We start from the raw sequence: 27827 nt of genomic DNA on the forward strand, positions 1-27827 counted from the left end.
TGATAGTCTCTAAACATGATAAGAAAATAGTTAAATCAAACATTTGAAATGACATAATCTTTTAAATTCATTAAGTGGTTTTTAAAAGACTGACCCTTCTTTCAGTGATAGTTTACTATGTGTTCCAGGAAGACACTGAATATTGAAATTTAATCTGCTTTGAACGTTTTCTGTGAATCATTTTTTAAATAATTATAATCTGCTTCTTAAAAAACATCAGGAAAAGATTCTGGAGGATTGGAGAACCTTCAAGAAAACAGGTGCAATAGCATTAGGCCTGCAAAGAGGAAGAGAAAAGGGCAAACTGTATTGCCCCTTCAATTGCAAGCAAAGAGGCTTTATTGTATTCCAAATCCAACTACCAAGTTGTTCATTAGCAAAATAACCAGTTTCAAACATTGAAATATAATATTGATTGAATGTGTCAATAATGCTCAATAAACCAAACCAGCAGTGTAAGCTACAAATAATTTGCCAAGCACAAAACTTCAGTTTTGCTCAATGCATATTATTTTTTAAGGAGTTTGCAAAACCCACAATTATATTACTTACTATAATTATGAATAGTTTATATTAATTCTCATTAAAATTTTCACCAATAGTGCTGGATGGATCTCTTGTGTTTAGATTTCAAAAATCTATATTTAACAATATATTACAGAGCAAAAATCCTAATTTAACCAGTTGGGGCCTATAGGTGGTGCTGTAATAAATGGAATGCACAATAATATACAAGGAATTTATGGATACAGTGCTACATACTTGATTTAAATCAGGATATTAATTTATTTTATAAATATATGCCAAATTAATTGTATGACTATGATTGCCCAATAAAAATAATGTTATGCCCTGCTCTATTTATTGTGATAGTCCCCTATTTTCTAGACTTCTATATTACATGATTGAGAAGTGTCAGTCTAGCCTGTATGGTAGTATAATTTGTAACTAAGCTCTAAAATATAACAAATATTTCTCAATGACAGTCATATATAACTGAAGGACTTTATAATGGGAGCTCATTAATTTTTAAATCACCTTGTGCAGTGAAAAGTCAGAGTTGAAATTAAGGGAAGACCTATACAATTTAGGATAATAATAGACCACTACTTTTAGGTGTTGATAGTTGTATATAAAATTAGCTGAACACATATAATATTTGTCATATATAATATTTTTCAAATTTTAAATTATAAAAATACATGTTTGCTATGTTTTTAAAGGGAATTCACAAAAACCAGTTTTGATTTACTTTCAGTTGCCCAGCCAAACATCATGGTATTTAACAAAATAGTTCAAACATTAAACCATAAAAAAAATTTTTTTTGAAATAAGATTAAAGTAATGTAAGCGTAATCTTGTGCAGGCAATCCTCAATTTATGAAAGGTTGCTTAAAAGGTTGACTGCCACAAAAAGTTGTAAAATTAGTAAAATTGGTCACATGACCGCCCACTTTACAAAGTCATGAGTTAGAACCATGATAAGGATGACTACACTGTGGTCATAACTCAAGGACTACCTGTATTGAAAACAGCACCAAGGTTTTCTCTCAGCTGTTTATAATACATCTTTGCATTTAAACAGCGCATCACTTTTGTTTACTTTTATTATATTTAAAAGCTAGGTTCTTTTAAATATTTTTCTTCCATTCAGTCACTTTGGTTACTTTAATAGAAATCGATATGTTTGCTGAAATCTTAATAGTGTGGCCTAAGTTATTTTGAGCTGAAAGGAAATTAATCATATATATTTAATACACTTGAAATGAAATATATAACACAAGTATTGCATATCGAGGCTGAAAAATGTGGCAAAGAATAATCTCATAACAAAGCCCTAGGCCAGAAAAATTCTGAGCCTAAATAGCTGAAATCAATAAACTTTCTTTGAATAACTGTATATTCTTTTCTTTCCAGGACCAGTTTGTCTTCATCTTTCTTTTTTACTCTAAGGAGCTTATTCTGAGTAAGCTTATTTGATGCCATTTATCAGTACAGAATTTATTGTTCTCCTTTTGCTAGAAGACTGATCTTTTTGCAAGCAAAGGCAATTTGTAATGAACTGATAATGATAATTTAACAGCCTTAACCAATTGCCCGTGATCTGCAATTTAAGGCTGGCTATTCCTTTTGCATCCTTGACCTCAGGAGTTTATTATTTACTTGAACAATTGCCAGGAGCTCAATAGCAAGATTTCTGAATGAGCTAGCTAATCTTGGAAGTTCTAATATATATTTCAACTTAATTTCATTACAGCCTGTAGCTGGCAAATAAAAACAAAGATCAACAAATTAAAGAGAGATGCAGTCTGTTAAAATGTGGGGTACTAAATGATAACTGCCTTTTTCCTGATATTTTTAGCTCTTTCCAACCAGACTATGGATCCTCAAAATTGGAATACAGCTTTCAGAATCTTTGTCAGAACTGGACTGTTAAAACTTCCCCGGTCTTAATCCCTCCCTCTCTTTCTTTCTTTCTTTCTTTCTTTCTTTCTTTCTTTCTTTCTTTCTTTCTTTCTTTCTTTCTTTCTTTCTTTCTTTCTTTCTTTCTTTCTTTCTTTCTTTCTTTCTTTCTTTCTTTCTTTCTTTCTTTCTTTCTTTCTTTCTTTCTTTCTTTCTTTCTTTCTTTCTTTCTTTCTTCCTTCCTTCCTTTCTTTCTTTCTTTCCTTCCTTCCTTTTTCTTTCTTTCTTTCTTTCTTTCTTCCTTCCTTTCTTTCTTTCTCTTTCGCTCTCTAGCTTGCTTCCTTCATTCCCTTCCTTCCTTCCTTCTTTTTTTTCTCTCTCTAGCTTGCTTCCTTCATTCCCTTCCTTCCTTCCTTCCTTCTTTTTTTCTTTCTCTCTCGCTCTTTCTATCTCCTAAATTCTACACAGCTTACAGTATTACAAACTGTACACTGCCATCAGAACATACATATTTATACAACAGTAGTGCTTCAAAAACCCATTCTATACAATACATAATAAAATAGTTTTGTACTTTCTCTTTATAGGTTACATTATTTATAAATTAGTGCTCAAGTCCTATAAAATCAGGATAATCTGAATGTATATTTTGGTTGGTTTTTCCCATTAAACTTGTTTAAATTGTTGGGTGTGCCCTCTGTTTTCAAAATATATTTTATCATTAGAATTAGACTATACTTTTTCCATCTTGATACTTCTAATATTTAGAAATGAGTTTTCTTAATTTCTCTTGCAATTGTTTAACAAAAAAATAATACAGATTAATTCAATGTAATAATAATTTCAGATTAACAATAGCAGTAGAAATTAAATTTAATATAAACTATTAAATTGATAAATGAATAATATGAAGAAATATATTAGGAGCAATGGTGGCACAGTGGTTAGAATGCAGTATTGGAGGCTAACTCTGCCCACAGCCAGTAATTCGATCCTAACCTGCTCAAGGTTGACTCAGCCTTCCATCCTTCCAGAGTCAGTAAAATGAGGACCCAGATTGGTGGGAGCAATATGCTGACTCTGTAAACCGCTTAGAAGGGGCTGTAAAGCACTATGGAGCAGTATATACTATTGCTATAAAGAAATATGAATGCATGTGGTTGAATGCTAGGCGTTGAAATTTTAAAATACATGTCAGTGAATAGGAAAGGAATGAAGGAATTCTTTCTCATCAGGCTTTTTGATGGACTATTGTGCATGAGAGGACTTTAAAAAGTTGGGCTGCTATGGTTTTGAACACACAGATGTTGCTTTTGGCATTCATACAGTACTAGTCTGTATAGGGATTTTACAGGCATAGAATGTGAGCTTCTTTGTTAAAGACAAAGTGTTGCCTGTGGTGGGAACTGTTACACTGATGGGAATGTAGTATAATGTATTGTTTTAGTTTTATGTCCCTTCTCCCTCCCCCATTCCATTCCTTGTAGACAGTAGATTTGCTTTGTGGGCAGTGAATTGTTTCACCCAAGCCTGGCTAATAACATAACCTTCAAGCACATAGGAGAGGTACTTCACATGGTAGATAGTCACATGGCTTGTTTCAGGTCTGCATGTGAATGTAGATTTTTAAGCTCATGATTTAACAACTTGGAAAGTGAAATTAAATATGTTCTTGAAAAATACTGTAACATATATTTAGGAAAATATTTTCTTTTCCAGGAGAAAGAGCCTACTAAAATACAAATTAAAAAGATTAAATCAACAACAATAGCACACATCAAAAAAAGCTAAAGGCATTCTTAAATAGCAATAGCACTTAGATTTATATACCACTTCACAATGCTTTTCAACACTGAGTGGTTTACAGAGTCAGCACATTGCCCCCAACGATCTGGGTCCTCATTTTACTGACCTCGGAAGGATAGAAGGCTGAGTCAACTTTGAGCGAGTCAGGATCGAACCGCTGGCAGTCAGCAGTTACCCTGCATACTACACCACCTCACAGCACTGACTATAATGTATGCTCTGGGTCATGGGTGCCAAACTTGATTTCATTGAGGGCCGCATCAGGGTTTATTTTATTTATAAAATTTATTTATTTATAAAATTTATATGCCGCCCAATCCCAAAGGACTCCGGGCGGCTTACAACAAAGAGGGGAAAAAAAGAAAACAGTTTAAAATCGCAACACCACATACATTCATTCTAATCGGGGCTGGACCTCAACAGTGAGGTCAACAGCCCCAGGCCTGCCGGAACAGCCATGTTTTTACAGCTTTCCTGAAGGCCATGAGAGTGGGTATGGTCTGGATCTCTGGGGGTAGCTGATTCCAAAGAGTCGGAGCAGCCACAGAGAAGGCTCTCCTCCGGGGGCCCGCCAGCCGACACTGTCTGGCTGACGGCATCTGAAGGAGGCCCAATCTCTGGGATCTTACTGGCCGCTGGGAGGTATGTGGCAGTAGGCGGTCTCGAAGGTACACTGGCCCTAAGCCATGTAGGGCTTTAAAGGTAATAACCAACACCTTGAATTGCATCTGGAGACCAGCTGGTAGCCAGTGCAGCTCGTGGAGGACAGGTGTAACATGGGTGTACCTCGGTGCACCCAATATCGCTCGCGTGGCCGCATTCTGGACTAACTGCAGTCTCCGAACGCTTTTCAAGGGTAGCCCCATGTAGAGCGCGTTGCAATAATCCAGCCTTGAGGTGACAAGTAACTGTTGTCGTGAGTAACTGTTTGAAGTGCCTCCCAATCCAAATAGGGCCGTAATTGGTGCACCAGACAAACCTGGGCAAAGGCCCCCCTGGTCACAGCCGATAGATAATGTTCCAGTTTCAGCTGCGAATTCAGGAGGACCCCCAAATTGCGGACCATTTCTGAGGGGCGTAAATTTTCACCCCCCAGGGTTAAGGATGGACTGTCTAAGCTGTCCTTCGGGGGCAGCATCCAAAGCCACTCAGGATTGAGCACAAGTTTGTTCACCCCCATCCAGATCCTAACAGCCTCCAGGCATCAGCACATCACGCCCGCCGCTACACTGAGCTGGCACGGGGCAGAAAGATACAGTTGAGTATCATCTGCATATTGATGGTACTTCACCCCGTGCTGTCGCATGATCTCACCCAGCAGCTTCATGTAGATGTTAAATAGGAGGGGGGACAAGACCGAACCCTGTGGCACACCACATTTGAGGGGCCAAGGGGTCGACCTTTGCCTCCCGACCAATACCGACTGCGACCTGTCAGAGAGGTAAGAGGAGAACCACCGTAAAACGGTGCCTCTCACTCACCTCCCCTAGCCATCACAGAAGGATGCCATGGTTGATGGTATTGAAGGCCGCTGAGAGGTCAAGAAGCACCAGGATAGAGGAATGTCCTCTATCCCTGGCCCGCCAGAGATCATCGGTCAGGGCGACCAAAGCGGTTTCCGTGCTGTACCCAGGCCTGAAACTGGACTGAAAGGAGTCTAGATAATCCGTTTCATTCAAGGTCTGTCGGAGTTGAAGCGCCACCACCTTCTCAACAACCTTCCCCAAAAAAGGAAGGTTGGAGACAGGATGATAGTTTTTCAAAATAGCTGGGTCCAGGGAAGGCTTCTTCAGGAGGGGTCTTACCACTGCTTCCTTTAATGGTTGCGGGAAAGACCCCTCCTGCAAAGATGCGTTAGTAATCGCCTGGAGCCAGCCTCATGTCACCTCTCTGCTGGTCGAAACCAGCCAGAAGGGGCACAGGTCCAATAAACAGGTGGAGGCACTCATCGCTCCCATGGCCTTGTCCACTTCCTCAGGGGTGACAAATTTGAACTCATCCCAGAAAATCTGATTAAGACTAACCCTCAGCATCTCGGCTGGTACTGCCCAAGTGGAGTCCAGGTCTGTCCGAATCTGAGTGATTTTATCTGACAGAAACTGAACGAACTCCTCAGCTCTTCCCTATTTATTTTTGACGAGAGGGGAGAGGGGACAGGAAGGGAAGGGCCAGCTCGACATCACTGCTTGTGGCAGCCTGAGTCCTCTGCCAGCAAAAACGGGCTCCTGAGCTCCATTTTTGGGTGCAACTGACTCCTGCAACCCTCTGCCAATTAAAACGTTTTCGCTGATATCGGCACCACAGGCCGGTCCTTTGCTGTTTCCAGGGCGGCCCTGCAGGCTAGATCTAAGCACCACAGGTCGGATCCAGTCCCTGGGCCTTGAGTTTGATATCCCTGCTCTAGGTGATCTTTTCTGGGAAAGACATTCTAAAGGAACCTTTCTCTTATAGCCTCTTGCCAAATCTTGGAAGTGTTTGTGTGGGTGGGTGGGGTTGGGAGAGCATCTTGGCACATAATCTTAATCTGAGACTATAATTGCAGTTTCTATGCACATAGATCTGAAGGGGTAATCTGATCTTTTAAAAGGAATTATCTCCTTTGAATTGATTGTATAGTCTCTTTAAAGAGAAAAAAGATAGTTGCAAAGAAATTACTCAGAAAACATAAATGGTTAGGATTAAAAGTGACAATAAATGCATAATTTTGGTGGAAATAATAATGGTTGTAGGATGAAAAGTATTAAACGAGCTTCCTGCAGAGTGGATTGATAATGCACATGATGAAGTCATTAGGGATAAAAGTTAAGAAAAAGAATGCTGGAGGGAGTGTTTTTTTTTTAAACTGAGACTGTGATAATCTGAAGAGTGGAATTCAAATGAATCCTATAAATAGTAGCCCCTCAAAAATATGGATGAAAAGGAAGCCATAAATATGAATTGTTGAAAATGGTTAAGGCTACAGGCAGAGATGATATAAAAGAAATGTTAAAATGTAGATGTGATTTGCTTATAAAGTAGTTGTGCAATTAATTGAATCTGGGAAGAGGGTGATCCATGTGTGCAAGTTGGAAAATTGCTGTTACATAAAGAGTAATGTAGGAAGAGCGCAAAAAACTACAAGTAAATAAAGTTAAGCAAGCATGCCCCTGAGGGTTTTTTTTTTAGCAGAAAAGTGATTATAAAGCACTAAAGAAGATAATGAATAAAATGTATGAATCTGAGAAAGAACACTCTCATATCTTGACTGTATCTTCCCAAGGTATGATAAAGTGAATGGCTTGAATTATGGAACGTTTTGTGTCAATATGGAAGGTAAAGTTAGTTTTTGAATGCAGTAAGAATGATGTATAATGGAAGTAAAAATGTGTCAGAATATATAGAAAGCTTGGTAAATGGGTCTAGTAGAGCACGATCGTGTGAATTCCCCTCACTTGTCCCATCTGTTTATGGATAAATGTACAAAATGTATTGTGATCTGTTGCAAGTAATTCATCTTCATCAAAATATATGAAAACAGATGAATATAAGAGTGTGCTTCTGCCCATTTTGTTACATGGAAGTGAGGTTGGATACATCAGGAGAAAAGTTACTTGAAAAATGGAAATGTTTTGTTTAAGAAATGTTCATTTGTCTTCTTAAAAAAGATGGATACAAAATAGGACTTAGGAAGTTCTGCTTTCCTTCAATCATCTATTAATAATTCAACACTTTCTCCTTGCTATAGAGCAATGTTGGCGAACCTTTTTGCCACCGAGTGCTGAAACAGGAGCATGTGGACTCACGTAGGGAGCACCAGAAACTGGAAGAGCAACCGGGCTGGTGTCCCCAGAGAGCTGTGCTTCCGGTTTCCGGTGTACACATATGTGCTGGACACCTGGTCTTCTGGTTTCTGGCGCTCCCTTGCATGTGAAGATCAGCTGGCACGCCAGAACCCAAAAGAGCAACAGGCAGCAATGTGCCTGGAGAGATGGCTCTGCGTGCCACTTCCAAAACGCATGTCATAGGTTCGCCAATACAGCTATAGAGCAATGCTGCCTTTAGTTCACCTTAATCCTATTTGTTGTGGTTGCGTTTAATGTATCTCACAGGCATCTGCTCATTCTCAGCTTTATTCTTTTCTGCTGTCTTATATCCTTCTTTGTTATGTACCTCTGTTTTCATTTCCTGTAAACGTCCCTTTTTTCTTCAGCATATTAGAGGCATGTTTTTCACACTGGCTTCCAGATTTTTCCTATTTTTCTTTCTTGTGGGGTTTACAATGAATTATTGTTGGTTGACTACAAAACAAATGATTTCATGTGATGGATATGTTTCTCCATGTATAATTTTTGAGTTGAATATCACATACTTCTGTGTAGATTTATTGGGAATTGTATGGATGTGATTTGCCATTGCTTCTTTCTGTGGTGTATTTCAAATTCTTAGTTAAACCTGTATCCATTATATTCTTGGTTATCTTCCATCTATATACTTACAAGCCCAATCTTGCCTTTAAAAACCAGACAAAAATTAGCCTCAACTCCCAAAAGTCATTTAGGAGTCACAATACACTTTAAAATCCCTCTTATAAACCCCCACATATTCTGAAATATTGGAAATACCACCCTGCTGTCTTCATTGTGATCTCTGAAAAACGGGTAATCAATGAAGGCTTCATGTGGCACTTTGTGGATGTTTTCCTATTTCTTACTTGTGGGACATCCAGCAATAAATGTCCTTCTCTGAAAGTCACCTTCTGTGTTTGAGTCTCAGCAAAGTGGAAGCAATGTGAGTCAAAAACAGATTCTTGATTCAAACCTAGGAGACAACAAAAATAAAAATGCTGAAATACCATTATGTACTTCCAGTATCTGGAAAGTATTCCTGACTTCTCTTGCAAACTGAGCCTTTAAGAGCATGAATATGGCTCTAAACCTGAATGACTAAAGGAAATTGAGCTGTATCTTTCATAGAACTGCTTGTCATCATCATGTTCCCTTGTGTGAGACCTGATTCTGTTGAATTTCAAGTGCAAAGGAAGCTTACGAACAAATCCATTCATTAACTGAAATTTCAGCTTTACAAGAAGCCTTAAAGTGCAGTGGAAGTATTGACTTCTTTTGTCACTTCTGAAAATAACAGCATATTATCCTCCCACCCCCCACCCGCACCCAATGAGAACCACATCATTGGTGTGGTTGGGGTTTGTTGTTTTTTGCTGCTTCTTCAAAATGCCTATTATCAGGTAAGTTATCGAATAGGCTAATTGAAGTATTAGTTAATTGAAAAGAAAATTATGAGATTAGTCTTGGAAGGGCATCCTAACCACTTAGGTTAATGCTTTATTACATATTAAATATCATAAATAAATTGATTATTGTCAGCAGCTTTTGAATTAAATAGATGCCATTAAATACAAATGCTTTTGTCTGGTATGGGATTTCCGTCATTCCTGATCATTAAAATTGCTGAGTGTAACTGACGAAGCTCAAATCTAACTATATAAAATCTTTCCACTATCTGTTCTTTCTACAATTCTGATCGTAAGTCGACTACCTGTACAGCAATATGAACTGCTTATAATGGCAGGTAAATGAAATGATGTGTGTTTCCTAACTGTTTTTATTGTAACAGATACTCCCCCAAATTGAGCCCAACATTTATTTTGCTAAGCAAAGCTGTTGTTCAGTAGGTCATGCCTCATTTTATGACCTTTTTCAATAGTTGTTAAATAGATCTCTGCTGTTGTTAAGTGAATAATGTGGTTGTTAAATGAATCTGGCTTCCCCCATTGATTTTACTTCTCAGAGGGCAGCTGGGAAGGTCACAAATGGTGATCAAATCTCCCCAAGATGCTGCAACCATGTAAATACACAGGTGGCAAAACACCCAAATTTTGATCATTTTGTGTGGATGCTACAACAGTTATAAGCTTGAGAACAGGTCATAAGTCACATTTTTCAGGGCTGTTATCACTTCAGTCTCTAAATGAATGATTGTAAATCCAGGACTACTTGTAGCAAGAATATGCATGTCATTTAAATGAAATAAGATTTGCTATATTACGTAACAATAGATAAAATCTTTTAACGGTACAATAATATATACATTTAAAGTGAGAATAATTCAGTAAGATCCAGGAATGGTAGTAAATTTTGCTAGGTCTCAGGGATTCAGAGATCCAAGGAGAATGCTACAGTCTCCTTGTAATAATTTTTAAAAAGCTAAATTGTATACAGTTAATATATTAATGTTTAAATATATTTACTGACATGTTTTTCTGTGTATCTCTGCAGCTACTGTATATCCAGATCTCATAAAATTTTCTGTTTCAAATGAAATAACATTAGAACAGAATAAGCAACTTTCCATAAGTGTTCCTGGTGGTAGATTTTCCAGTGTTAGGGTTAAAGTAGCTAATCCTAGGGACTGTGGGAAATTGTGCTGCTGATAGAATCTGGAATCTCAATACCGTATTTTTTGGAGTATAAGATGCACCCTTTTCCTTCAAAAAAGAGGCTGAAAATATAGGTCCATCTTATACACTGAATACAGCATTTTCTGCCTCCTAAAACCCTGCCCCCTTCACCAAAATGGCTGTGCATAGCTTTTAGAAGGTTTTCAGAGAGCTCCTGGGGGCTGGGGAGGGCAGAAATGAGCAAAAAAAACGGGCCATGTTTTGGTTCAATTTTGCCCCTCCCCCAGTCTCCAGGAGCACTCTACAAACCTCCTAAAGGCTATTCATGCTCTTTTCTTGGGAAAAAACAAACCTGGCCCATTTTTGCAAAAAACGGGCCATTTGGGGGAGGTTTATAGAGTGCAAAAACTTTTTTTTAAAATTTGCTTCTTCAAAACCTTGGTGCGTCTTATGCTCCGGTGCATCTTATACTCTGAAAAATACAGTATATATTTCTAGTTTTATATAGTTCCTTTGGCTATACAATATTACAGTGTAAAATGTTAGCAGAATAAAGCTCTAGAGTAACTTGATCTAATTTATGAAATGTTGAAAGATAGTTTAATACATTAGGATGCTCATACCTTGTGATGCAGGGCTGCCTAAAGTGACACATGAATTCTGTGAACCCTGAATAGATTGAACTAAATAATAAATAATAAGGAGCAGGTAATAAATAAAACTGTTGTGGATGGCAGGTGGTTTTTAACAGATGGCTTAACCTGCAGGTTTAGCCATCTGTCAAAACTACTTCTGGGCTTTGCTCTCACCCCACCCACCCCCTTTGTCACAGGTTTAGCTGTCTTGGAAGTCCCTGAGATTGTGCTGCCCATGTTGTCTGGACAAGTCAACTGCTAACTTGCCGAAACAAGTGGGGGGAAAGCAGGATTCATTCTGAGAGTTCTCTGGCTTCACCTGTGCAGCTCTTCAGTGTTCCTGTTTCATGTTTCCCTAAATGTGTTCTCAAAGATTAGTTACTTTTTTTGTAAAGTAATGACTCTTCCCAAATACTTTACTACTAGTGCCAACTGTAAAAGGGCCTCTGGTAGCTGTGGTCCTGCAAAAAGTGTCGCCTTTCCCACTTAACTCCACCGGTATTATCGGTCTTCATATATAGTAGTATGCTGCTGTAATACTGCCATTGGGCAGTAACTATTGTAGCAAATTCACTTTTAAAAAATGTGGAAGGTCTTTTCTGTTCTTTAGTTGCCTAGATGATGCAGAATGATTGGTGGCTCTGCTCCATTAGGAAAAAAAGCATCTCCAGAGGAAGCAGGTGAAGGGCTTAAGGACCCCACTGCAAGAGAGAGGTCTAAGCTTATCTAATCAGCTTTCAATTCACACATCTCCCTCTGCTTTTGACTGTTTCACTATTAGTTCTCAATTTTCCTGAGGGGTCACTTCAGTTGCTGGCTGAAACAGTACAAACTAAGGGCACAGCACATATAAAGCCCAGAACCTTAGCAGTGAAATACTGCACGTATAGAACCCAGAACCTTAAAACATTCAGTTTCTATTTGGCCACATGTTTGGCACTGCAGTGAACCAATGATTCTGTTCCTACACCTACAGGTTACCCTAGGGGATAGCAGTTTCGAAGGCAACCCTCCCTCATTTGGCAAAAGTCTAGATGGTGATAAAGGAATGAAAGTCTCATGAATAGGACAGGTGGCAGGGCTGCTGCAATTCTATTCTCCAGTGCCGCCCCTGTCTCTTAAGGTTCATCTTGCAGTGCTCACAGCATTACCATTACTGTTGCCTTCTGACAAGAGACTAGGCCACCTGTCCTCCCAGTGTGCTCCAAATTGGCATTTTGCTGCCCTCCTCAACAATAGCTCAGTTGCCGAAGCACTGCTATGCTCCCTTTCTAAAACATGGAAGAAATGCTGCTGTTAAAACTTGCTCTGAATTTTACTGCCTCCTTTCCTTGAACTAGCTTCCTTGGTTAGGCAAAGGCAAGCCAATTGGTTAGCGCTCTAGTTGTGTACATGAGACCTCCTTCTCCTAGGCGCTGCTTGGAGTGTCCAAGCATGGGTTAACTTCAGCTTGCTGCCCAAGGACTGAGTTCAAAGTTTGTGTAGCCATGCCTCCTGCTCCCTTTAGAGGCTCAGTTTAAAAAACTCAGTCGCCCTAAAAGGACGCAGTTGGGGAGCTCCAGTTCTTGGACAGCAACTTGGACTCTCCAAACAGTCTAGTGTAACCTCTTTTCTTATTTTTGTGTTTAGAGTGTAGGTTAGGAAGAATTGGGTTTTGTTAGATTCTTTCAATTGAAAACTTCCTTCCTATAGCCTTCTGATGTGCGGAACAGGCAGCTTGGAGCACGGCTGCCTTCCGTGACCACTGCGGTTGAGGCACCACCGGGAGGCTTGTCAACGGCCACTGGCAAGCTCTGGGGGCAGGTAGGAAGGTTAGGGATCCCACAAAAGCTGTCGGGGGACTGTGTTTAGCCCCGGAGGCTCTGCTGAGCTCTCCAGATTGCCGACAGCTCCCCGGTGTGTTCCAAAGCTTGTGGCAGCCATTTTGAAAAGAAAAAAAGTGGTGCGCTTTATTTTCAAGCCGTTTGAATTGCCGCTGGCTCCACAGCAGATCACCGCTGGGAGTGCTTCTTAACTATGGATCTCGCTCTGGGCCTCCAGGCAGGTCTCCCCCTTCCCAAGAAGATTATTAGGAGCGGCTGCAGGGAGTTTGGCTTCGCTGTGGCCATTCCCTGCTTTATTCTAGCGCGGATCTGCAGTGCCCTAGGACTCTCTCCAATTTGGCACCAAAAAAATTGCTCGTCATTATTGATCCCTGACTGGCCCCATTTTTCTCAGGACTTGGACTAAATTAAACGGCCCGTCATCCATTCTCTATCACGTACAGGGATTAATTACAACCAAGCGGTGATAGGGCTGGAAGTGGACCATGGTCAGCAATGGTATGGCTAAAGTCAGGGATCAAACTGGGCCTACCTCTAACAAGCGCAGCAGGCCCAACCCTGCTGCTAAAGGGGACAGTGCAGGGTGCCCTGCAAAGAGGAAACAGTCCAAAGCCAAGAAGGTCTCCAAGGCTGCAGAAAGGTTGGCTGAGAGGAGACAGAAAGTCCTGGAGAAACAGTTTCAAAGGGCAGTAAATGTCCAGGCACCAAATGTTTGAGACAGGGAACCACCAACAGCTCAGGTTCCTGCAGACCTTCCCATAGTGGATAATCAATGGGAGGGATTTCCATCTCTGGCAGAAGAAGGGGACTTTGGCTTTTCACCCAATCCTTCCAGGGCATCTCCCAGGTCGATTTATAGATTTATAGATTTTTATTAACATTTGTAGGCCGCCCTTTTCCCTGAGGGGACTCAGGGCGGCTCACATAAAATCAGGGAGGGGAAATACAACAATGACATAGACACATATAATAAAAGTAATAAGCAGCATACATTCATCATTCGGGAGGGGCAACTATCCTTGTCCCCAGGCCTGACGGGCTAGCCAGTTCTTCAAGGCTGTGCGGAAGGCCTGGACGGTGGTGAGGGTACGAATCTCCACGGGGAGTTCGTTCCAAAGGGTCGGGGCTACCACTGAGAAGGCCCTCCTCCTTGTAGTTGCCAGCCGGCATTGGCTGGCCGATGGAATACGGAGGAGGCCCAATCGGTGAGATCTAATTGGTCGCAGGGAGGTAATTGGCAGGAGGCGGTCTCTCAAGTATCCAGATCCACTACCATGCAGGGCTTTATGGGTGACTAATAGCACCTTGAAGCGCATCCGGAGATCGACAGGTAGCCAGCGCAGCTCGCGGAGGATAGGTGTTATGTGGGTGAACCGAGGTGCACCCACAATCACTCGCGCGGCCGCATTCTGTACTAGCTGAAGTCGCCGGATGCTCTTCAAGGGCAGCCCCATGTAGAGCACATTGCAGTATTCCAGCCTAGAGGTCACAAGGGCCCGAGTGACTGTTGTGAGTGCCTCCCGGTTCAGGTAGGGTCGCAACTGGCGCACCAGGCGAACCTGGGCGAATGCCCCCCTAGTCACAGCCGTCAGGTGGTGGTCAAACGATAGCTGTGGATCTAGGAGGACTCCCAAGTTGTGAACCCTCTCTGAGGGGTATAAAATTTGACCCCCCAGCCTGAGTGATGGAATATTGGTCGAATCTTTGGGAGGGAAACACAACAGCCACTCGGTCTTTTCTGGGTTGAGCACAAGCTTGTTAACCCTCATCCAGTCCATAACGGCCTCAAGGCCTCGGTTCATCATGTCTGCCGCTTCATTGAGATGGCACGGGGCGGACAGATACAACTGGGTATCGTCCGCATATTGATGGTATCTAATCCCGTGCCTACGGATGATCTCTCCCAGCGGTTTCATGTAGATGTTGAATAGTAGGGGGGATAAGACCGAGCCCTGAGGCACCCCATATGTTAGGGGCCTAGGGGACGATCTCTGCCCCCCCACTAACACCGACTGCGACCTGTCCGAGAGGTAGGAGGAGAACCACCGCAACACGGTGCCTCCCACTCCCACCTCCCGCAGTCGTCGCAGAAGGATACCATGGTCGATGGTATCGAAAGCCGCTGAGAGGTCAAGGAGAACCAGGATGGAGGAGTATCCTCCATCTCTGGCTCTCCAGAGATCATCAGTCAATGCGACCAAAGCGGTTTCCGTGCTGTAACCGGGTCTGAAGCCTGACTGGAAGGGGTCGAGATAGTTAGCTTCCTCCAAGGACCGTTGGAGCTGAAAGGCCACCACCTTCTCAACAACCTTCCCAAGAAAGGGAAGGTTGGAGACTGGGCGATAGTCATTAAGAACAGCTGGATCCAAGGATGGCTTTTTTAGGAGGGGTCTCACCACCGCCGCTTTCAGTGCGGCGGGGAAGTTCCCCTCCCGAAGAGAGGCGGTCACAATCGCCTGGATCCAACCTCGTGTCACCTCACTGCTGTTAGTAACCAGCCATGAGGGACACGGGTCCAGTACGCAGGTGGAGGCACTTACAGCCCTCATGGCCTTGTCCACATCCCCGGGGGTAACATCCTGAAACTCAACCCAGAGATGTTCTACCTGATCCTCTTGTGCCTCGGCTGGAACTGCGGGGATGGAGTCCAAGTCCGACCGAAACCGAGCAATTTTGTCCGCTAAGAATTGGGCATAATCCTCAGCTCTGCCCTGCAAGGGTTCCCCCGCTTCCCTTTTATTTAATAGGGAGCGGGTTATCTTAAACAGGGCGGCTGGGCGGGACTCAGCGGACGCAACCAAGGTGGCTATGTGAGATCTTTTCACTGCCCTAAGTGCCCTGGTGTATTCCTTGGTGCAGGTGGTTACCATTGCTCGGTTCGATTCGGACTTATCGGACCTCCATCGGTGCTCTAGGCATCTCCTCCGGCGCTTCATCTCCCGGAGTTCCTCGGTGAACCAAGGGGGTCTCCGGGATCCGCCGCCTCGGAGGGGCCGTAGTGGCGCAATCCGGTCGAGGGCCTCCGATGCTGCCGAGTGCCAAGCAGCAACCAGAGTCTCTACCGGACTGTGGGCGAAAGTATCAGGAATGACCCCAAGCTCTGTCTGGAACCTTAACGGTTCCATAAGTCGCCTGGGGCGGAACCACCTGGTCGGTTCCTCCTCCCTACAGTGGGGGTTTGGTCTCCGGAAGTCGAGCCTCAGTAGGCAGTGGTCTGACCACGACGGGTATGATGTCGTTACCCCTCAGACCAAGGTCACAAATCCACTGCTCCGAAAGGAATACGAGGTCGAGCATGTGACCCGCCGAATGGGTTGGGCCCCGAATTACTTGGGTCAAGCCCATGGCTGTCATGGAAGCCATGAACTCCTGCGCCCCATCAGAGTTTTCACCGAGCGAAGGCAAATTAAAGTCCCCCAGGACCATCAACCTAGGGAACTCAATTGCCAGCTCGGCTACCGACTCGAGGAGCGAGGGGAGGGCTGCTGCAACGCTGTTGGGAGGCAGGTACGTTAACAGCAAGCCCACTTGACCCTTGAGGTCCAACTTTATCAGCAGAGACTCACACCCGACAAGCTCCGGAGCAGGGACCCTACGAGGAACTAACGACTCCCGGATAACAACGGCCACACCCCCACCCCTTCCATGGGCTCTCGGCTGGTGCAGCACCTGAAATCCTTCTGGGCACAGTTCTACAAGGGGGACTCCTCCCTCTGGGCCCAGCCAGGTTTCAGTAATACATGCCAGGTCTGCCCTCTCGTCTAAAATTAAGTCCCGGACGAGAGGAGCTTTATGTACCACAGACCTGGCATTTAGCGACAGCAGCCTGAGTCCAGGGTCCTGACTACTTGCGCCATCTGGTCTCGGAGTGGGACTCATAGGGCCGGAAGGAGGGATCTCTGTGATGTAGCGAACCCTCCTTCCCCGGTAATGGCCTGCCCTAAAGTCCCCGCCATATCTGCCCCTCCCTGTTACGACCGTAATACCCCGACCCTCTCCCGTGTCTCTGGTCCCCTCAACCACCCCCATGGCCCCCGCATCTCCCGATTCATCAGGTCTCCTGATTCATCCCTGGAAGAGGTGGATATGGAGGAGGGCTGTTCTCTAATGGGGGAGGATCTTTCCCCTTCTGGACCTATTCCCGGGACCACTCATGAGTTATCTCAAGCAATGCAGCAGGTGGTCGCATGGGCAATATCGCAGGGGATTTCAAATGGCATCCAACAACTGGGTCTCACCTTGCCTCTCCAGAGCAGGGCCAGAGCTAACGTGCAGGCCACAGGGGCTCACACTCAATCTACTGGAGCCTTCCCTTCTGCTTCCTCAGCTGTCAGCGAGGTGTCTGAGGATGAGGAGGCTGGAAAGGACGCCCCTGATCTGTCGGAGGATGAAATTCTGGTTCCCGACGCCCTCGCCTTCTCGGGCTTATTCAAGCCTTCAATGTTTAAGGCCATTCTGACCAAGGCTAGGGCTTCGTCCATTCAAATGGGACTATCCGCCCAATACGACAAGAATGCCACTGAACAGGGTAGCAAGGAAACGGTTGGATCAGGGGATCCAGGTGCAGGTCTCTTTAAGGAGGCCACCCCCCCTCAGGAGCTGGTCCCGGTACTGCAGCTGTTCCTGGATGTCACCAGCGACAATGGGCCCAGCCTGCCTCGATGGCTAATCCCAGTGGGGTGGATAAAAAGCTCTACTCTATGGAGAGTGGCATGGAGGAGCTCCTAAAGCTTCCTCAAGTAGATGACCTTATAGTGGCACTAACCTGACTGAGTCCTTCCAGCCAATCTGCTGGAGGGACTCAAGGCGGAAGACAAGAGGGTGGAGAAGGCCTGTCATAAGACTCATATGGCCACCGCATGGGCCATGAAAGCCGCCGCCTCCTCTTCCTACTTCAGTAGGGCAGCCCTATTTTGGCTCCGTAAGCTGCTAGCCAACCTCCCAGCCGGCGACACTCGATCGCAACAGGATGTCAACAAAATTATTGCAGCGGTTGAATATTCAGCCGACGTCTCCCTTAATGCCACCAAATTTTCCTCTAGTGCTCTGGCATCTAATGTGACCTCACGCCGTCTGCTGTGGCTCTGCCACTGGCAGGCGGACATGAAGCTGAAATGGAAGTTGACCTTGCCCCTTTCAAGGTTGGGAAGCTTTTTGGTGAGGCCTTGGACTTAGTCTTAATTGAGTTCAAGGACAAACGCAAAATCTTACCAGCGGTCACCAGGAAATCAGACTGCAAGGGTCATTCCTTTTTTCGTAGGCAGCCCTTTTGGAATGCAGACCACCCCATCCACCTCTGGGGGATTTACCAAGCCTTATTCCCAAACGCAAGACCTCTCCCAGGATAGGACATCATTCAGGGACAAACCCAGGCAACAGGGTAACCGCAGGTCCTTTCGAAGAACCAAATGATCGTCACCAGTCCCCTCCCATTGGGGGTTGGCTACAGCTCTATGCCACCTAGTGGGAGGAGACAACGATGGATGTTTGGGTGTTGAACACGATCCGTCACAGCATTACCTTAGACTTCCTCTCATTTCCTCTGCGGACCTTCATCCGCTGCCCCCTCCCGAAATCAGCCCACAAGCGACAACTGATGCACGTAGAGATCCGGCATCTACTGGACATAGCGGCCATCGAGCAGGTACCCCTGGGTCAAGAGGGCAGAGGATTTTACTTGATCATCTTTCTAGTTCCCAAGGCCTCGGGAGGGGTGAGAGCCATACTGGACCTCAAGAAACTCAACATCCATCTAGTGTACAAGCGCTTCAAGATGCAATCACTCCAGACCATCTTGGGTTGCATCAGGCAGGGTGATTTCCTGACATCAATCGACCTGAAGGAAGCGTACCTGCACGTTCCCATTCATCCAGCAAATCACAAGTTTCTGATGTTCCAGTTTGCAAACCAGCATTATTAATACAAGGCTCTTCCTTTCGGCCTATCATATGCCCCCAGGACATTCACCAAACTTCTGGCTGCTGTTGCGGCACATCTCAGATCTCGTTCACTAAGGCTCGTTTGTTATCTGGACAACATCATATTGATGTTGTCGTCCAGCGAGCAGGCGTGTTGAGATCTTTCACCATCCACGCACTAGAGCAGTGGTAGTCAACCTGGTTCCTACCACCCACTAGTGGGCATTCCAGCTTTCATGGTGGGCGGTAGGGGTTTGTTGTAACTCTTTTTTATAAATTTTATAAAGTAAAGTTACTTCCCTACTTTATAAATCACCATTGGTGAGCGGTTAGAAAATTGACTACTACCAGAGATACAAAAGTGGGCAGTAGGGATAAAAAGGTTGACTAGCCCTGCACTAGAGCAACATGGCTTCTCCGTCAATCTAGAGAAGAGTCACCTGGAGCGAACTTCCAGGATTCAACACCTGGGCACAGTGATCGACTTTGCAGAGTGTTCCTCATACAGGGATGGAGGGACAGCATCACATACCTTGTGCATCAGATCCGGAGGTTCAGGTCAGCACCCCTAGTGACTCTATCCCAACTACTGGGGAAACTTGCATGGGATCTTCAGTGGTTCCTTCTTCCGATTCAGCGGTGCAAGGCCAGCAACTCCAAGAGGATAGTCAGCGTTCCCCCAAAGGTTCTCCGGTCGCTCAGGTGGTGGCAATCCTCGGTGCTGATGAAGGGATCCCTCTTCAAGGAACCAGAGCGCCTGGTCACAACAACAGATGCCAGTTAGTATGGCTGGGGCACCCACCTACAGACACACATGACGCAGGGCAGATGGTCGCAGGCAGAGCTCGCCCACAACATAAACTGGCTGGAGCTCAGAGCCACCAGGCTAGCCCTGCACCACTTCCATCGGTTCATCGAGGGATCCCACATCCTCATACTGATGGACAACATCGCCACCAAGGCCTACGTCAATCACCAAGGCGGAACTTGATCAACGGCCCTGATGTCGGAGGCAGAGGCCATAGGACGATGGGTGGAGCATCATCTCGAGTCTTTGAGAGCGGACCACATCTTGGGGGAGGACAACGTGACAGCGGACTGGCTAAGGAGAACAACCATCAGCAACTTGGAATGGCGAGTTCACCCGTCTCTGTTTTACCAACTGACCCAGAGATTCGGTCTTCCGACAATAGACCTGTTCACCAGTCCTGAGAATACACACCTCTCCCAATTCTTTTCAAGATTCCAATGCTCTGGCACGGAAGGGACGGACGCTCTTCAATGCTGCTGGCCTCCTGGCCTGTTATACGTGTTTCCGCCCCTCCCACTGATACAACAGGTGATCAGGAAGATCTTATTAGAGGGCGCCGAAGTCCTGCTAGTCGCCCCGCACTGGCCAAGGAGGTCCTGGTTCACCGACCTTGTCAGCCTGTCAGTGACTAAGCACTGGCACATACCTCAGGAGCAAATCTCCCTCAATCAAGGGGCCATACCACACCTGGACCCTCAATGGCTTCAGTTAGCAGCTTGGCACTTGAGGGGGACCTCCTCAGGCAGGACAGCTTCTCTGACAAGGTCATCCACACCATCCAGGCGTCCAGACGACCTTCCACCGTGCGGATCTTGGGCTATCTTCTTCTCTTGGTGTCAGTCCCGTCACATCGAGGACCCAGCAGCAACAATTCCACAAATCCTGGACTTCCTCCAGGAGGGGTTGGACAAGGGCCTTGTCCCCAGCACCCTTCGGAAGCAGATGACAGCCCTAGCCACCATCTTGTCCAGAGACTATTCTCAACCGTTCAGCAGACACCCAAGGGTTCGCAGTTTCCTAAAGGGGGCTACAAACCTACACCCTCCGACGATTCACTGTTACCCAACTTGGGACTTATCGATTGTCTTGCATACCTTAACATCAGCGCCATTCAAACCAATTTGCTCTGTTAGTCTACGACATTTGTCGTTCAAAACCGCCTTTCTCGTAGCCATCACTTCAGCGCACAGAATTTCAGAGCTAGCTGCGCTCTCCGTTAGGGAGGACCTTTGTATTATGCATTCGGACAGAGTCATTCTGTGTTTGGATCCAGCATTTCTACCAAAAATTAACAGCTTATTCCACAGAACGCAGGAGGTCATCCTCTCTGACTTCTACCCACACCCTAGTCATCCCAGGGAGCGTGTCTGGCACAAATTGGATGTGCGCCGCACTGTGCGGATATACAAAAAGAGGACAGCTTCCTTTCACAAGTCAGAATCATTCTTCATATCATTCCAGCCCACCTCCATGGGCAGAAAGGTATCATCTTCCACCATAGGACGTTGGCTGCACGCTTGCACTAAGCTGGCTTACGAGCAACAACCCAGACCTGTTCCTCGTATAACAGCACACACTCCACAAGGAGCGCCGCGACTACGGCACTTGGGCCACTCAAGCGCCTATTGATGAGATCTGCAGGGCAGCTACCTGGTCCTCACTGTCACTGTTCATTCGGAATTACAGGCTGGACTCCTTTGCCTCTGCAGAGGCTTCATTTGGAAGGAGAGTCTTACAGCGGGTCCTCGCGGCTCCTACTAACCTGGACATTCCTTCTTCCCACCCTGGGACTACATAGCTTGGGTATGTCCCATGCTTGGACACTCCAAGCAGCGCCTAGGATAATGACAGTTGGCTTACCTGAATGGTCATTCTCTAGGTGCTGCAGAAGTGTCCAACCCTGCCCTGGGGTTGCTTGTGGGTGCGTGACTTATCATCTCCATGGCATAGACTTTTCTCCACACAGCATGCTTCTGGGTCTCATACCTTTGTTTGTTAAACTGAGCCTCTAAAGGGAGCAGGAGGCGTGGCTACAAAAACTTTGAACTCAGTCCTTGGGCAGCAAACTGAAGTTAACCCATGCTTGGATACTCCCGCAGCGCCTAGAGAACGACCATTCAGGTAAGCCAACTGTCATTCTCCCCATTTGCAAACCAATCAAAATGACCATCTGTAGTCCCCCCAAGAGTGGAGAGAGTTGCAACCTCTGTTTGAGAATCTCTATCTTAGAAGACAAAATTATAGAAGAGGTCCATAAGCATGATAGATACTTTCATATATTAAATAAAAATATTGCCCTAAATAAATATGTTTGGGGAATGGCATGTTTAGAAGTATAGAAAATGTCATCTAAGAATTTAAGTAAAAGCTTATTTCATGAACTTGGAATGGGTATACATGTGGGAAGGGTTTATTTTACCAATTTGAATTGGGACTTCGTAATGGATTTTGTGATTGACAATGTATCAATGTATGTTTCAGGGACCCTTGATTATTTGGAAGGATTGTGTTGTTCAGTGTGATACCCCACAAGGACATCTTCATTTCATTGTGCTTTGTATTTATTGTGTCAAAGACATGAATTCTTCTTTTTTGGGATGAGAGCAGTTACTGGAGTGAATTGGCACATGCTAAGGAATTCTTGGGGCAGGGGGAAATGTCAAGAAACCTGTCCAAAGGAAAAGCTTTTAAATTACCTCTTCATGCAGAAATGCAAAATCAAATTTAATTGCTCTCTTCCTGTCCTGTTCAGACAAGCAGGCTCCTTTTGGTACATAGTAAAAAAGAGCCATAATGGTAAGAGCTGGGATTTGTTTAGCTCTAGTAATCAGGGGGAAAAATAGAAATAAGTATGAAAGAACAAAAAACGCAGCTGGGATGGGAGGTGGGGACTGAACTTTTAACATTCTGGCATGGGCATGTGTGATATCTGCCAAATCAGGTTTAAAGATGAAATATCATATTCTTTGGTAACTATTTGGGAATTTCTGGGTTCCAAATGGTGACAGTGACCAAACCAAGGATTTTAATACCAGAATTATTTCTACTGTAGATTGCCTCAGCTTTGGTTAAAATTAGAATTTGTCTTTTAATTTTGATCATTTGTGTCATCTTCTCTTTCCCTTTCCATTAATTAGACAGATAAAAATTGCTCACAAAATTCCCTTCCATGTGTATTTTGCCCCTAGAAAGGGACTTGGCCATCACTTCAAGAATTTCCCCACTCTTATTCAAGCAAAAGAAGCCATTACAGCTGAATTCATTTCAGTATTTGTTGTTAAAAGAAACAATTCTATGTGAGATACAGAGTGTTTTCTTTTAACTCTGATGATAGGAAGCAAATAAATCTTAAAATGGAGCATTAGACTACTTCAGTGAATTCATACTTTTTTACAGATACCCCCACCTACATTGCCTTTGGTGAGAAAAATCAATTGCATAGAAAATATAATCTCTGCAAATATTTGTTTAAAATTTCTCTTACAAAGGAAGAATAGTATTTCTGAAAATAACACTATGGCTTCTGGGTAGGTACATTATTATAACAGACAGCTCAATGTACATATATATGCATTGATAAAAAATATATTGTACATAACATTTATTTTTTTCAGCAGTTTATTCCATATGCATCAAAATCTCATTTGCTAGGAAAGTGCTGAAAGTAATGTTCATGTTTCCCCCGAGTGGAAGCTGGACTACTGCCAGAATTTAGCCTGCCAAGGGAAGCATAAGAATTACCATCATCCCTGCTCTGGAAGCATCTGTACTTCTGTTGCCCATTTGCCAGCCCTCTGGCATTATCTAATCCCACAGACTGATTGTTATCTGCTGCCTTTATTTTCTCTCCCACTGGCTTCCCTCCATCTTCCCTAGCTAAAGGAAGGGGGAGGAGGGGAACAGCAGGGTAAACAAGGTAAAACCAGCATCACCAGGGCCTCTTTACCCTCCACAGGTGTTTGTAAGTGCATAAGAAAGCAACCATTTTGGGAAAAGTGGGCAAGGATGGGCAGCAACAGTATCTCTCAGCAAGCCCTAACAAACTTGCCTGGGGGGTGGGGGGGAGTTGTTGAAATTTTTACTGTGAAGGTAGGTAGAACTCCCTTGTCTGGATGCCTGAAAGAAAGATCCACTTTTAGTGCAGTCTTTACCATCCATGCAACTATGACATTCATGGCCAGTATGGGGCCAAGTGAATACATTGTTATATTTTCCATAGAACTCTCTGCTAGGGCTCTTCCTTGCTGGTCATATGTGAGTATGCCCTGATTGATGCATGTGGAGCATCACTTGGCCTGTTTCCTTCCTTGATCTAAGTTACCTCCCCTGCTCATGCTCAAGGAGATGGTCCCAGTTCCAGTCCCAGATAGGCTACTTTCATATCATGGTGGCAGAAGATGAAGTTGAGCCAGGGTCCCTACGTGACTTACGATTGTGCAAGAATTTTACACCAGCCTCTCATTGCTGCCATGTTGCTGGAGGGATCAGAACCTAGATCAGGTGAAAGGTTTTTTCTTTCTACATCTGGTGACAGATGCAACTGTATTGTCTGCCTTTTCTTGTCTTCTAACACAGCCAGAGGGAAGGAAGGTCCTTCAGTGTTTAGAGACTTCTAGCTACAGAAGGCACATTGCCAATGCTCCTCAGTCTCTCAGTCTTTCAAAGAGAGACAGTACAGAGTCAATTTGGCACTTGGTTCTCTATGGCAGTGTTTCTCAACCTTGGCAACTTGAAGATGTCTGGACTTCAACTCCCAGAATTCCCCAGCCAGCGAATGCTGGCTGGGGAATTCTGGGAGTTGAAGTCCGGACATCTTCAAGTTGCCAAGGTTGAGAAACACTGCTCTATGGTATATTGTTTTAAGAAGTACCCTGGCTCATCATCTGGGATGAGTTGTCAAGTTTACTTCCAGGTGCACCGACATCCATGGTTGAGCATTAAGGTATCTAGGCCTTTTAGGGGGAGAAAGATTATCTTAGTTAGAAACAGTATGGAGAACAGTTTTCTGCCCTCCATTTTATTCAAAGCACCACTGATTGCAGACAAGGGTTAAAAACAGAGCAGGATAGCTGGAATTCTGCTTTTAAGAATTTGAACTAGAGAAGTCCAGTAGGACAATTTATGCGAATGAGTATGATTCCAATTACTGTATTCATTTCAATAACTGCAGTCTGCACATGTGTGTGGGCTGTTACTTAGTATGAGGACAGGAGAACTGTAAAATTCAATTTTTTGAGCAGTTACTTGAAAAACATATACGTTTGACATTGTCAATCATACTTCAAGTGGATGATTTTAAATCCAGAAAATTCCAGTTTATAACTTTGCCTAAACTTGATTCATTTGCCTTTAGTGTTGCCTGAGCCTACCTATTATGGTCTACTTTATGTGCAAATCAGGCTGTTGTGGATTGTTTGGCAAATCATGGTTTTTTACTCTTCAGATTTAGTATAACTCAGGGGTGTCAAATGTGCAAAGTCACGGCGTCGTCACATGACGTATCACAACTTTTTTCTTTCGCTAAACCAGGTGTGGGCATAGCCAGTGCATGATGCATCCGAGCCGCGAGTTTGACAGCCCTGGTGTAACTCATTGTTTTTGACAGCTCTTGAAATAAGGCTAGTTTTGCCAAACCACTTTAGACTAAACAAAATTATCTTTACACGGTGAGAGGAAAATGGCTTATTATTTAAAGTATTGTATCTTGTTGAAGATTACAAAGTATATATATGATGAATGGAATTTTGCAGCATAGACTCACAACAATCAAGTTTAAAATGCCACTTCAAAATATACGTTTATATGTCATTACACATTTTTCTTTTTTCACCAGGAAATATGAAAATGGATCCAAAGTTCGCCTGAAACTTATTGACCTTGAACTCTCCTCCAGATTCTTGGGAGGAACAAATGATACAATGTTATTGGAAGCTGATGCTGTGCTTTTGGGACTAATGGAAGGAAAAGAAAAGAAAAATAAATAGTAAATGTTTGTTTGTTTGTTTGTTTTAAAATCTCTTGTCATTAAATACTTATTTGTACAGAATATTCCATTTGAATTAAAATATTGAAATCATTCAATAACCATTATTTTGTGGTTAAAATAAATTTAAATGTAAAGATAAACTTTTGTAGAATATTTATTATTGGCAATAAAATTTATTGTTCCTTCAATTTTACATTCATACTAAAAATGAGAAATTTGATAGATTTTTCTAGATTTCATTATCTTAACAATTTATATCAAATTTTGGCAGGTAAAATATACCAGATGACTATGGTCAACATTTATTGAAATTGTGATTTTCTAACTCAAGTGAGAGTAAATCTTAGAGATGAACATAATCTTGCTGACCTTTTTTTGCTTAACCCTACTTCATAATCATTCCTTTTTTAGTTTCTCTCTCTCTCTCTCTCTCTCTCTCTCTCTCTTCTCTCTTCTCTCTCTCTCTCTCTCTCTCGGTCTCTGTCTCTGTCTCTTTGTTGGTGGGTTAGCAGATTGGCATATGGAAACCACAAACATGCCTAATTAAGCCTCAGGTACAAACAGTAAGCCTTTATTGGACCTTTATTATAGTTAAATAAATTTGTCCAACCCGGCCCTCCACATTTATGACTAGTGATTTAATTGTGGTTAGGATTAGGCAGAAATGGATCACTTTTAAAAATTGTACATTTAAATATCAAACAAAACATTAATGGAATATTAACAGGTTTATATTTAAACAAATAGTAAAATTTGAAACTTGTTTTAATGGAGGGATGAGCTTGCTTACTTTTATATAATTCCTTTAATCTTCTTCAAGTTTGCTGGCATAATCCATTTAGTTTGCTTGTTTAGCCTCTTTTATTCACTTCCAAGACAATGTTTTATTTCGGTCAACATCATTCTGCATTTTCCATGCCTCTTTAACTATTCCTTGTTCTGTTTGAAAACATTTTTCACAACTATTTTTCTCCTTCCCTCACTCTCCCTCTTGGTCTCCCTTTCTCTCTATATATATAGATCATGGTGTCAGACTTGCAATGTTACGTTGTCGTCATGTGATGTATCGTGACTTTTTTCCTCTTCGCTAAACCAGGGATGGACTTCGCCAGCATGTGACGCGCATTCAGCCCACAAGCCATGAGTTTGACATCCTTGCTATAGACAGACAGACAGACAGACAGATAATTCACTCCTATGGTACTCTAATAATGATCTTGTTATTCTAGTCTAAGCAGCTTTCACATCCTTTTCTTATATCCACTTTCTATTCATTCTGTTAGGAAATTATCTTCAGAATATGTTTTCATAGGACTTGTTTTTCACTCCACTTTCTCTATCTTTCCAGTTTTTTATTTCACTCCAATTGCTCTATCTTTCATTCCTTTTTTTCTTGTTCATTTCGTCCCAATCCAGTCTTGACACCCCCAAAATAGATTGCTGCCCTCTAACAATGTCTTTTCTAAAATGCAGTGCCTAGAACTGGACTTAATATTTGAGGTACTTTCTGATCTATACAGGACAGAGAGAAACAAGAATTATCTCGAAATTCATCCTGTACTTTTGTTGATATAGTTTAGGGCTGCATTTGCATTTTTAGTTTAGTTTATAATCCAAGATACCTAGATCCATCTCATATGTTCTGTGGCCTATATTCTTCTCAGTTGCATACTTAGGCATTTGAGTCTCCTACCCAAAAACCAAAATTGTATTTCTTCCTCTTAGTGTTCATATTTTTAGTTTTCCTAACTTGTCAATATACTCCTGAATCTTGATAACGTCCCATTTGCTTTCCCTATTATTTTTGTGTCAATCACACATTTAATAATTGCCACCACTGTATGATAGAAGCTCCACAGCTTCTAAAATACATGTTTAAAAAGGGCTATGATCCAGTGATTATGCCCACATCTTTACTTTTTATCCTCCCTTGAGAATATCTCTGTGTTGAAGAAAATATGGCCTAGAGTTGTGCAGCATGCCACTCACAACAACAACAACAACAACAACAACCAGAAAGTCCAGTTGCCTCTTTAAAAAGCATCTTT

General features: G+C 43.3%; 1 protein-coding gene across 6 annotated transcripts in view; it reads left to right on the forward strand.

The window, feature by feature from the left end:
* The window catches only part of TPD52 (tumor protein D52), an 88099-nt gene that overhangs the window by 53504 nt on the left and 6768 nt on the right, over window positions 1-27827 (forward strand). For 3 of the 6 annotated variants that reach the window (XR_015695612.1, XR_015695613.1, XR_015695614.1), the window contains exons 3-4: window positions 25627-25776; window positions 26876-26979. Coding sequence is in view for 3 of the 6 variants with exons in the window: in XM_087706921.1 (XP_087563047.1) it covers window positions 25627-25777 (151 nt within the window). In the remaining 3 variants the exon portion in view is untranslated. Of the gene's footprint in view, window positions 1-25626; window positions 25920-26875; window positions 26980-27827 lie in introns of those variants that run through there. The other 3 variants (XM_087706921.1, XM_087706919.1, XM_087706920.1) reach the window with 2 other exon arrangements.

Source organism: Thamnophis sirtalis, unplaced genomic scaffold, assembly GCF_051295495.1.
Source record: "Thamnophis sirtalis isolate CommonGarterSnake01/CBP01778 unplaced genomic scaffold, rThaSir2_p1.2 scaffold_2, whole genome shotgun sequence".
Taxonomy (NCBI): domain Eukaryota; kingdom Metazoa; phylum Chordata; class Lepidosauria; order Squamata; family Natricidae; genus Thamnophis; species Thamnophis sirtalis.